A 12,429-nucleotide genomic window follows, 5' to 3' on the forward strand; every position below is an offset into this window, starting at 1 on the left:
TAAAAGAAAAAAAAATATTTTCATCTCTTTTTTGTTAAATTTTAAATGTTTCTTTTATTTAAGAGCTGATATCTGATTGTTTGTAAAATGTCCAATTTAAATAAAAAAGAAAAAGCTTCAGTGAATGAAGAGCAGACATGAAGTGTCATTCTGCTGTATGGAGGATCAGGATGTCACGGGAAGAGCAATAAAGCATTTCCTCATTTTAATATTTTTATAGGCAATAAAAACAGAGTTTTAAAAAGAATTTATAAGTGAACCATAAATTCATCGATAAATACTTAAAATTCAAAAATAACTTTACAAAAACAGTATAAAACTCTGATTGGATAAACCATTTAGAAATATATTAATTAATTCATGAATAAATAATAGAATTTGAAAAAGTATTTGGAAAGGCATTTTAAAAATTTTCAATTTCCATTTCTTTTTTCGAGCTGCTTTTCTTTTTCCTATCAGCTAATCGATTAGCGTCGTCATTGAGCTTCTCCTTTATCCTCTCCATGATGGGACAGTTCAGTGTTTTACCAGCTCTGAAGACCCAGAGTGTCAAATTCTATTATTAATTCATAAATTAGTGTATTTATAAATGGTTTGAGTGTTTTATGACGTTTTTGTGAATCCTTTTTTAAATCTTAAGTATTTATTGATGAATTAATCGCCCATTTATAAATTCTTTTTACAATTCCTGTTTTTAATGCCTTTTAAAATATGAAATGAAAGGAAATGATTTACTACTTTTCCTGTGAAATCCCTGATCCTCTACATCCCACTGAATGAAGACGTGCAATTCAATCAGTGCATCAAAGCGTCAGAGCCGGGAACAGAAACAGCTCGACTTCAAAGTAAAGGTTGCGTGTTTTAAATTCAATTTAAGGAGCTAAAATAATTCCAGCGTTTGTTGGAAATTTATTCCCAATCAGTCGAGGGCTAGCAGAAGAAAAAAACCTGTAACAGTTATGAATTATGTTAATTATTTAGACAGTTTATTTATTTATCTTAGCTTACAGAGCACAGAGGTCTCTCTTCAAGAAGAATCGACCTGCTGATGGAAAAGCAGCAGAGACTCGGTGGATGAGCAGAACTGTAATCTGAGGACAGAAAGCACCAAGTAATCACTTCAATTATGAAAGTATGTGGACATTTACAGCAGAATATTTACAGTTCTACTCGCTAACGTAAGAGAAATACACATCTTATGACGGCATTTGAGGGTTCAGTGTTTTACAGTATGAAAGAAGGTGAAATGGAGATGTTTAGGCACTGATTTAATTGACAAAGTACAAAATGTTTAATCTATGAAATGGAGGGACAAAGTCACAATAGGACATGTATCATGTATATTTCCAAATTCAGTTACATATAAAAATTAAAACAATCCTCACAGCAGCTCAGACGGGATTTATCGGGGCAAGCAGTGGTTTTCATGTCAGGCTGGGAAGTTGGGAAATTTATTTAGACAGCTGACAAACACGGAGACTGACAGACAGGTGGGCGGACCTGCAGGGAGGAGGAGGTAAACCTGGACAGGAATAATGCAGCATATTTTATATTTCCTCTCTGTCCCTTCTTCCATCTGACAACATCTCCCACCGGCTTCACGCAAACATTCACGTCGGATTCCAGTCGTTTGGGAAATGAAGTGGTTAAACTACAATTACAGTCACAGTATCAAACACACACACACACACACACACACACACACACACACACATTATATACACACACAGTGGGATCCATGAGTCTGAGACCAATACCACTCTCATATCTGTCAGCAGCCAGGAGACTGTTAGCTTAGCTTAGCACAAAGACTGTAAACCAAGGGAAACAGCTAGCGCAAGCTGCCTACAAGCACCTCTAAAGCTCACCATCACATTGTCTGTTTGATCTGTACAAAAACTTTAGTGTAACTAGAAATACAGTCACAATCGCTCCTTCCTGAGTTACAGCGTTGAATACTGGCCACAAGTGTTTTTACAGAACATTATGACATCACCGTGACCTTTGACCATTTGGATATAAAACGTCATCACTTCATTTTCATCCTAATAGTGAATTGAGTTAAACTGTGTTATAATCAGTGTCTGAACTTGTGAGTATAAACATGTTTTGTGAGGTCACAGTGGCGTTCCCGATACATATCACATTCATAAGAACATGAGGTCACCGTGACCTTGAACCGTGACAAAATCCAATCACTTCATCTTTGAGTCCGAGTGAATGTTTGTGCCAAATCTAAATTTCCTCAAGGTGGTCTTAAGATACCACATTCAAGAGGCCAAAACTGTGTGTCGTGAGGTCACTGCGACCTTGACCTTTGACCTTTGACCACCAAAATCGAATCAGTTCATCCTTGACTCCTAGTGAATGTTTGTGCCAAATTTGAAAAACTTGTGTCAAGGTGTTACTGAGATCACGTCCATGAGAAACGGGACGGACAACCTGAAAACAATCTGCCTCCGGCTCCGACTGTCGCCGACGCAGACGAATAAAAAAATGACAGTTTGATGTTTAATGGAGGATTATAAAGAAAATAATCCGGCATATTAAACCCAGTCAAATGGCTAACTGTCATTTCTACTCCAGAACAATGTATAACCTGTTACCTGTGAGCTGTAGAGGTGCGTGCAGCAGCTCGGAGGTCTTTGCTGAGAGAGTTAAGACTGATCAACCCTCCGGTGAATTTCCCAAAAAGCATAAAACATTCAACCCTTCTGCTTCTACTTGTGGGTTTTAACAAACACATACAAACAGAACTGCTGATAAATGTTTTACTCCCAGACTGACCCCCCCCTCCCTCGGCGCTCCTGTGGTCTGGTTTCGTTTCCAGTGTTTCCAGTTAAAATGTTATTTTCTCCGTCAGCATCAGTTCTTAGTTCTGTCTTTGTCGGGGCGGAGGCGCCTCGGAGGTTTAGCTGTAGCCGTCGTTCCACTCCATGACTTTGTCGTATTCCTGGATCTTCTGTTTGATGTGAGACAGTTTGCTCTTCAGGTACTCGCAGCGCTCCTTCTTCTCCAGGAACGTCGGGTCCTGGAGAAGAAGAAGAAGAAGAAAAACTCAGGGTTCAGACTTTAATGATCATTTACCGTCATTTCAGCTGCTGGAGCAGTTTCTTATATGACGGCTATTACACACTGGGTGATAATGAATGTATTGATCCTACTGACATATGATTTGCGTGCATCTGAAACCTGATAGACTCCAGCGCTCCATTGTTCTCCACTGAAAGGAGTCGCCAGTAAAAACTCTTTTCAGCGATTTATCTTCCCGTGAAAACGTCACTTTCCTTTGGCACTGCATTTTTAAAAATGCTGCACTTCCTTATTCGTACGCCGCAGTAGTTCAGCGGTTGAAAAAAAAAAAATGCAGTGCCAAAGAAAAATATTCTACATGAAGCTTCATTTAAACGGGAATCGGATTGTTTCGTTGGGCGTTTTTTTACAAGTGTCTAACACATGTTTTTTCTGGTGGCCCCGCCCACAGCAACACAGCGCTCTGCCGCTCTGCCCCCGCCCCCGGGTCAGGTCTCCTGACGGGGGAACGCCCTGCTACCTCACACAACCCCACCTCAAAAAACCCAAACTATCCCTTTAAGGTTCTGTGGGGAACAGATGTCCATGTTTGAAGAGATAATACAGAACCTGGAACATGAGCGGTAAGAAAAACAAAACACTGCTACAGAGAGTATCTGGAAAATATGGAGATGACAATCAGCTCACATTTTTCTTCTTCTGGTAATCCTGAAGGATTCTGCTGATGCGTTCAACCTCCTAGAGAAAGAGAGAGAGAGAGAGGGACAACGTGTTGAACTTACGTCACACGACCTTTAAACAAGCTTGAAAATCAGCTGCTGTGAAGCGTCGGCGCTCCGGACTCAGAGCACAGAAGGAATTTGAGGGTGGAGAGGAAGTAGAGCGGCGATCAGGAAGTGCAAACAGAGGAAGTTAGAAGGATGAGGAAATGAGGCACAACAAAAAAAAAGGCTGGGTGCAGAATCTCAGACACGCAATCACAATGCTTCCTCAGCGCTCACATGAACCCAAACACGTGGGTTGGTTCAAAATAACAACAGGAGGAAACATCTGATTATCACTAAAGTCGTTAGGACGCATCGTCTGGGAAAGATGAATCTGCAGAAACTTTCATGGAAACAGCTGGAAGACTATTTTAATGGCTGCTTACTGGGTTCAGCCCCAACACGCTCTGTGAAACATGTATTCATCAGGCGGTGTTTGGTTTTTACTTGAATCAGGTTCAAGCAGCTGAAAGCAGCATGTGCTGATTTGAAGTGGTGTGGAAATAAAAGTGTTTTCCTCAGAAGAGAATATATATCACAGGAACAAAATAAATATCACAGCACTAAAGAACACACTGGTGCCTGGAAAACTGATCCTTACGTGTCAAAAGTTTGATGGAGTTAAAATTTGAATTTAAACAGCATCGACATATCTGGAAATAAAAGGTGAAAGCTAAATATAAAACCTGAAAAAGCACAAAGGAGAATAACTTTCACGCAGCTTTGATTCAGAGAAACGAGACTTCAGTGTGGAGAGAGTGAAAGAGAAAAGATGAAGAACAGATAGAAACCAACACTGAGGTTCTACGTGTGTGTGTGTGTGTGTGTGTGTGTGTGTGTGAACAATCACCGTCTGGCTGGTCGGGTGCTGCGGCAGACTGCGCATCATGGCGTCCATCTCATCAAACTTCTTGAGGGTCACCTGCACCTCCGAGTGGATCTCTTTGTACTCTGCGTACTGGTCGTTAAACACGGCCCGGTACTGGTCCCGCTCCTCGTCGGTCCGAATGGTCGGGTACTTCCTGCATTGTGGGGGGGGATCAATTAGTCGATCAACAGTCAATCATTTAGAGTCATTTGAAATGATCTGGCTCCAGCTCCTCAGGTGTGTATTTGTTCTGGTTTCTTCTGACAGTTATAACCTGCTGGTTTTTCATCATTTTCTGACATTTTATAGACAAACAGCTGATCAATCAAACAAGAAAATAATCGGTGGATTTATCAATAATGAAAAAAATCATTATTAGCAGTCCTAGTTTCCTTCACAATTTAGACTTCTTTAAAGAAATGGTTCGTTAGCACTCGGCTCTGCCCTCAGTGTCTGTGTAATTTGAAACCTGCTGTCACCTGTTGTCACCTTGTTCTCACCTGTCTGTCTTTATCTACCTGCGTCTTTTATTGTGCCTTTGGGTTTTATTGTATCAGAGTGATTGTGTCTTGTACAAACAGTATGTGAAGCTCTGAACAGGAAATAAAAACCAGCTGCTCCTCCCAGTTCGTAACTCTAGATTTTAACAAAATGTAATCTGCTAAAGAAAGTTTTTCTTTGCATCACTTACGCAATATAGTCGGGCACAACGACAGGTTTAGGAATGTGTCCTGACGGTATGGCTCCCTGCAGGATCTTTGCTGGAACGGCTTTAGGAGGAGGAGCTTTGACCAGGACGAGGGAGGAGCCCTCCACCTGGTCCGCAGTTTTGGGAGCGGGAGCTACAAAATCCTGCGGACACACGACAACAGAGAAACACAAACCGGGTCAAAGTAAATGTGGAGATTGAGCTTCTGAACACAGAGGAACGAGCTGCAGCCTTCATGCTGTCACCAGTTTGGACGTGTTGCTCTGCGTTAGGTTATTTTTTCTTTGCAGGATTCTTACCAGTGAATGTGCAGCTCGCATCCCGGACGGCTGCATCTGTGCGAAAAGAACAAAGACAAACATTATCCCACTGATAACTAATAATTAGATGCAGCTTCACACAGAAGACCCAGAAGTTAAGATGCTAAGCTTAGCATCTTAGCATAAAGACTAAGATATGCTAAGACAAGCTAACACTCTGGGCTAGTCTTAGTGATACACAGTTCAGTGTTCAGTTTTGGTCTCTTAAAGGAACAGTTCACCGTTTTCTTCAGGTGAACACTTGGGCCACATATTGTTCTTCTTCTGGCTCAATGTGTGCCCAGGTTCCTCGGCCCAAGTCCGGCCCACATACAGCATGACTGTCGGGTGCTACTTCCACATCTGGATCAACGCTGGCACACACACACAGAAAATCTCCCTGGCTGTCATCACAGGAGGAATCGGTCCAGATGTGGAAGTATATCGGCCAGACTCGGGGCCGAGGACCCAGGCAGATGTTGGGCCAGAAGCTTCGTCTTGCCACGTGGAGAGTTGGGTAAGAAAGATCAATGTCATTCGCCGGTTAGCGTCACACAAAGACTGGAAACAGGAGGAAACAGCAAGCGAGGCGAACCGTTCCCTCCTGTTTCCAGTCTTTGTGTGACGCTGAGCTGAAGCTGTTCTCAGCAAGAAACCACATACACATATTTCTCATACTAGTGAACTATTCCTTTAAGAGGTCAAAACACAATCTAACAAGTCCGTAGTTAAAACTAACCTGTGTGTACACCTCATTTCCCTGCAGCACACACACACACACACACACACACACACACGAATTCACAGACTTCACCTACTCACTACACCACAGCTGTGAGCCTGTGTGCAAATGATGTGGTTTCTGTTGCATTGCAGTGTGTGTGTGTGTGTGTGTGTGTGTGTGTGTGTGTGTGTGTGTGTGTGTGTGTGTAAAGAATTCCTGAGTGAATCCGAGGAATCCCGAGCCCCAGATCTTACCTCCTGGCCGTACCGCTCCTGGTATCTGCGTGCGGCTTCGTGCCTCCACAGCTTCAGACACACAGCGCTCCGATCAGATAAACGACCATGGTGACGAACAGAAAGATAATGGCGGCGGTCTGGCCCGCCTCTGTCCTGCAGAACGCCCCGTTGATGCCGTTGTTGAAGACCGGGTAGGAGCAGAGCCCTCCGCGGGTCGTGTCACGGACATAGACGATGCCTGGTGAACAAACACCAAACACGCCAGAATGGATCAGAAACATTTGTTGGTGCTGCTCAGAGAACTGAAACATTATTAAAACACAGCAGCTGCTCTTTCCAGCAGAGGTGGAAGAAATACTAAAGTATTTCAACTATCAGAAAGTTCTCAGGCCCTGAAGAGACACGATCCCAAATCAGTTTCATATAAGTGACGAGGGACGAATCTCAGTCCTCATCCTGTGAAGACAATGAGGCTTCAGAGTAGAATTGAATAGAATGTCTTTATTTGTTATTGCACAGCTACGCCAGGAAACTTCTCCGTAGTGCCACAAACAATATAAAACAAACACAGAGAATAAACAGCATGTTGCAGATGTTCAAATTCCCTCTTTGTGTAAATGATTACTCCACACAACGACAAAAAAAAACAATATTTTGATCATCTAAAGAGAGAAAACTTTGGACTGTTGGTCGGTCAAAGTAAGACATTTCAAGATGTCACTTTGGTGTGTGGGGAAATTATAATTATAGTTAGAACGGCGCTTTGAAGAAACAAAAGTCAAATTCAAGGTAAATGATCCAGATTAGCCCTAAATTTTAACGGGTTCTTCTCTGACACATCCTCCATCCCTCCACTAAGTTCAGTGCAAATCGCTTCATTACGTTTTGTGTGATCCTGCTGAAGATATCTAACCTCCTTAGCAGAGGTAATCAATAATGAAAGTAATCGCCTGCTGCAGCCCAAAGAAAAGGTTTGTGTGTCCAGCTGTTACCCACCTGCTGCCATGTAGAGCACCGCCAGAGCCAGGTTAATGGTAAACTCCGTCAGAGGCCACCAGGAGGAGTCCAGCAGGATGGTGCGGTAGTACATGGTCATCCCCAGCACTAAAACAATCACAGTCACCACCCAGGCCAGTCCTGCCACCACCAACACAAACGGCGTCTTGGGGCCCGTGTAGTAGCTCCCGCCATAGTTGCCACCGTACAAACCTCCGTATCCTCCTCCAGGAGACGAGTATCCAAAACTGTTGAACCACTCGTTGTCTTTGTGGATGTAGGCGCAGACGCAGGCGAACACGGCCGCCCCCAGCAGCAGCTCCACGCAGCCCAGAATCCTGAGCAGCCCCCCCCAGGACTTCATGTAGCCGTAGCGCTGATGGTATTCCTCCACCCGCTCGCTGTAGGTCAGGCCTGTGCGGTAGGTGCGGCCCGACACAGACTCTTGGGCATCGTGAACTTCCAGAAGCTCCTTCCTGGAGTTGTAGCTGCCGCCTGAGCCGCCATAGGGGTCCCGGTACGACCCGGGAACAGAGGGGGACTGGGGCGGCGAGCAGCGCACGCCCTCGGTGGTGCTGTTGTTGTTGTTGTACGAGGAGGAGGTCATGGACCACGGCTGGTTACTGCTGCGGTTGCTTCCTCTGAAGAAGTTCTTCCAGGAGTCCGGGATGAAGCGGTGGACCGGTTTGATGTCGATGGCCGGGTCGTGGTCCGGGTCGGTGTCGCCCTCGCTGCCGCTGGGATCGAACTCGGGCCCCACGGGAGGCTGGTCCGGCAGAGGCGGAGGCGGGAGGGGGTCGGCGCTCTGAGCGAGGTGAGGCGCCCTCTGCTCTCTCAGCGGCTGCAGATCGTAGGAGTCTTCTCGGGATAAGGAGCCTCGTGGCACCTGGTCATAGTGGGGCGCCTGGCGGACTCGCTCAGTGCGTCCGTTGAAGCCTCCTCCATAGGACATGAGGATAGTGATGGTCCCTGAGAGCGCGCACACACACACACACACACACACACACACACACACACACAGTATTGTTAGCTACTTACTATATAAGGATTACAGATAATTGTTTAATCATTAAAGTCATTTTTAAAGAAGAAATGCAAAATATTTTCTGGTTTCAGCTTCTTAAAAATCAAGATCAAACTTCTTTTTTATTTATTTTACAGTAAACTCAACAATTTTTTTTTTAAACAAACTTAATTCAATTTATTTCATTGTATCAATTTATTGTTTTTATCTATTACTTTATTATTAATTTGTTTGCTAATGTTATTAGAGTTTTTTAAATGAATGTTATTGTATCTCATTGTCAGCTTTATAATTTAATTTGTCCTCTTTTATTTTCAGCTGTTTTACTGAAGCTCTTTGTATGTACAAATAAAGGTTGATTGATTGATCGGTTGATCGTTAAAGCTACAGGAAACACCAAAGTTCTCAGAGTCTGCTGATTAATTCTCTGTCAGCTAAAATATTATCATCAATTCAAATCATTGACAGAGCTGAGTGGGCAAAGAGGAAATAGGAAAAAGGAAGGAGCCAAAAGATAAAAAAAAACACGTCCCAGACTGATGTGAAATTCAAATTAAGACATTCAGACCGACATTCATGCAAAGTCGTCTTACTCCAGAAACCTGAGGTCACCAGAGAAAAACAGCCGTCACCCGGAGCTCATGAGTGAAGATGTTATCCCACCGTCCTCCATGCAAGCCGAGTCAAGAACGCATTCTTGTGCCGCAGGTCGAATTTCCCCCGTCGCCGTAATAACAGCTCACGTGTTGCATTCAGGGGAAGTTCGACTGACACAAAAATACTTTTCTTAACATCCCGTCAACCCCTTAGACCCCGTTTCTTTAAGAGGATTTGATCTCGAGAGGTTTAAAAAAAATAATAATAATATGAGCAATGCTTGAATACCTCTTTCACACGCAGTCACTCAACACGACTTACATTGGCTTGCAGGTGAGAATGCAAACCTGCTATGAACGTGCACTGTTCCAGGGAATCACCTGAAAAAGAAAAGAGAGAAAACAAAAAAGGTTTGAGATTTAAGAGAGAAGATGAAGTGGATCCTCTAAACTGCAGCGGCCTGAAATCTTTCTTTTCACGGTCATGATTTAAACTCTTGACTCGCCACTGTTGAGCCAACACGGACGAGAAGTCGTTAAAGTGCACGGAGAGAAAACGAAGATCTACAGCTTCCAGACACCTGAGCATATTTCATCTGCTGATGAAGATCATGTGATATGATGGAGAGCTCCAGAACAGCTACAAAACAGCTCCTGAGGTGAGAATGTCAGTTTGTCTGGATCTATTTTATTTTTCAAGCACAATGGCCAAAGTGCCGGAAGGTTTTTAACCTACAAAACATAAACAATTTAATAGAATAGAAACGTTAACTAATAATAAACAGAACCGAATTAACCAAATCAGTTGCTGATTTATTTTTGATCGATCAATCGACTAATCATTGCAGAGCTAACTAGAACTTAAAACACTTTGTCAATTAATTGATTAGTGGACCAACAGAAAATTAACAAGTTTTGACAATTGCTTAATCACCAAAGTTTCACCATTTTCTGATGTTTTATTGGCCAAATAATTAATTGATTAATCATGAAAATAATAACTAGATAGTTAAAAAAGGAACAAGCCAAACAATAAAAAGTCCTTCACTAATGAGGAATTCAAAAGACATTTAAGAATATTATTTTAGAAAAGCAGCAAATCCTCAGATCAAACTGAATCACTTCATGGATTACCTGATTTTCTGTCAGTTGAATAATCATCTAATCTCTAATCGTTTGTTACTAATCAGCTGTTTGCACGGTGCCGCACGGCGCTGACGACTCCTGAGCCACGAGCTTGGAGGACAAAAAGTCAAACGACGAGTCTGATCTTCTCAAACTACAAAAACAAGAAGTCGTACGTGTGTGTGTGTGTGTGTGATTTCACTGCTTCAGGAACAGTTCACACCAGGATAGCAGCTCACACCGAGGGGGACTTCAGACTCTTTATTTATGACATCATCACGCTGAGTCAGAAAAACAGACGCCTACTCGTATTATCAGGAAACTGCTCTGTTACAATAATATCAGACTCTAGAAATATCTCAGCTCTGATACGATGACGTGACAAAGCTTCTTCACAATATTCACAACAATATAGGACGAGAACGACTCCTCGGTCCGCGTGACGCCTTCAGGTCACCTGGGAGAGAGTCTGTCTGCGGCCTGATCCGCCCTGACAAACGTCTACAGATGTGTCCAGACTTTAACCGTGTCCACGAGGGATCGGTCTGATCATGTGTCTGCTGGTCATAAACTTTCCTGTGCGGGACGGGCTGTAAACCAGTCTGTTACTGGGAGAGACAGGTGTGAGTATGATTTGTAGGTCGGGACGTCTCTGTAGCACAATGCCTCATTTATACTGATATGAAAAAATTGCAGCTCCTAAGATTTGAATATAGAGATTTCAAATATAGATTGATTATGAGATTAATTATTCAGCCCTGGATTCTGGATTCAGCCTCACCTGTCACCAGTTATTAAGGAATGAAAACAGGCCTCAGTGTTGTGTGACCCAATTAGGAGTTTATGCATTTTGTTTAATTTATTGTTAGATGCAGCTGTAGCAGACTGTGCCTGTAGAATATATTAAAAGTGATTCACAGTTAAAAGGTCCCATATTTTAAACTTTTATTTTGAAGTGCTGATCCAGAAGAAGGTATATTTGTGGTTTTAAGAACCAAAAACCGTCTCAGTGTAGTTTTACATCTCCTCTCTCAGGCTTCTCTCTGGAGCTCTAGTAATAACAGGTCGGTGAGCCAATCAGAAGAGAGGAGGCTCTGAGCCTCTCTTCTGATTGGCTGACTGTTTTCTGAGTGATCCAATAAAAATAAAGCAGATTTCAGGTAAAAACTCAGAGAAACCAAATCCTGTAAAGGTTTGGATGGTGGGTCCAGGTGGGCGGGGCTTGGTGACTGCTTTGTTGTGACATCACAAAGTTCCATAAGTCCTGACGGCTGGTTTTAAGGCTCAGTTTCTGAATACAGGCTGTGTGCATTTCTCTGTGGACTGAGGCTTTGATACTTTCACAGTATTAATATAGAAGCTACACCTGATCTATAATCAATCTACACATGGATATCTACCTTTAGACTAGATGGGACCTTTAAATGTTGTCGTGCTGACTATGTGAAGAGTTTTTTTAAAAAGTCAACACACCACTGAAATAATATTAAAGGTACAATACGTGAGTAAAGCTGTATCCAGCTCTGGGCCTAATAACAGACCTGTGGAGCTTCTGCCTCCGCGGGCACACAGCCAGAGGACTCGGTCACACACACACTCAACTAAACACTTTATTCTGACTCTATTTAAACTCATTATCTTTCTCCATGTTGTTCACTGCAGGTGTTTTTTTTTTTAATTAAATTTACTTCCCAACATGTCGTCTGTTTTTACTGGTTAGGTCCGATCACAGCGACGGTTGAACAGGTTCAACTCTTTCTCGAGGAACCTCACGTAACGTCACGTTTACCGCCAACTTTTCGACACAAAAACTTCACGTTTTAAAAAATAAAAAAAAATTAAAATCCACGATTGCTAATCGATATTTTTCCGAAAGCTGGATGTAAATAAAGTCTGCGGGCTGGCTTACCTTGTTCGCTTCCTTCTCCCCGTCTCCCTCTCTCCCATTTCACTAACAGGTTTCCCCCCCCCCTCGGACACGATCACGTGACCTGCCCATCCCTCTGACGTCACCCAGACAGAGGCGCAGTGTACCTGTTCGCAAAGGCTCAGAGC

General features: G+C 43.0%; 1 protein-coding gene across 1 annotated transcript; it reads right to left on the minus strand.

Moving 5' to 3' along the window:
- Nucleotides 1-964: 964 nt before the first annotated feature.
- On the minus strand, nt 965-12,342 carry marveld2a (MARVEL domain containing 2a). The gene is given in 10 exon segments (XM_023421181.2): nt 965-3,031; nt 3,721-3,771; nt 4,648-4,819; nt 5,357-5,517; nt 5,674-5,709; nt 6,652-6,716; nt 6,719-6,871; nt 7,630-8,598; nt 9,539-9,630; nt 12,284-12,342. Coding segments are annotated over 8 exon segments (1,710 nt in total). The 5' UTR covers nt 8,582-8,598; nt 9,539-9,630; nt 12,284-12,342; the 3' UTR covers nt 965-2,911.
- Nucleotides 12,343-12,429: the final 87 nt, after the last annotated feature.

The sequence above is a fragment of the Seriola lalandi genome, unplaced genomic scaffold (genome assembly GCF_002814215.2).
Source record: "Seriola lalandi dorsalis isolate HSWRI2012SDOR001 ecotype SW California unplaced genomic scaffold, Sedor1 jcf7180002054666, whole genome shotgun sequence".
In the NCBI taxonomy this organism is placed as follows: Eukaryota; Metazoa; Chordata; class Actinopteri; order Carangiformes; family Carangidae; genus Seriola; species Seriola lalandi.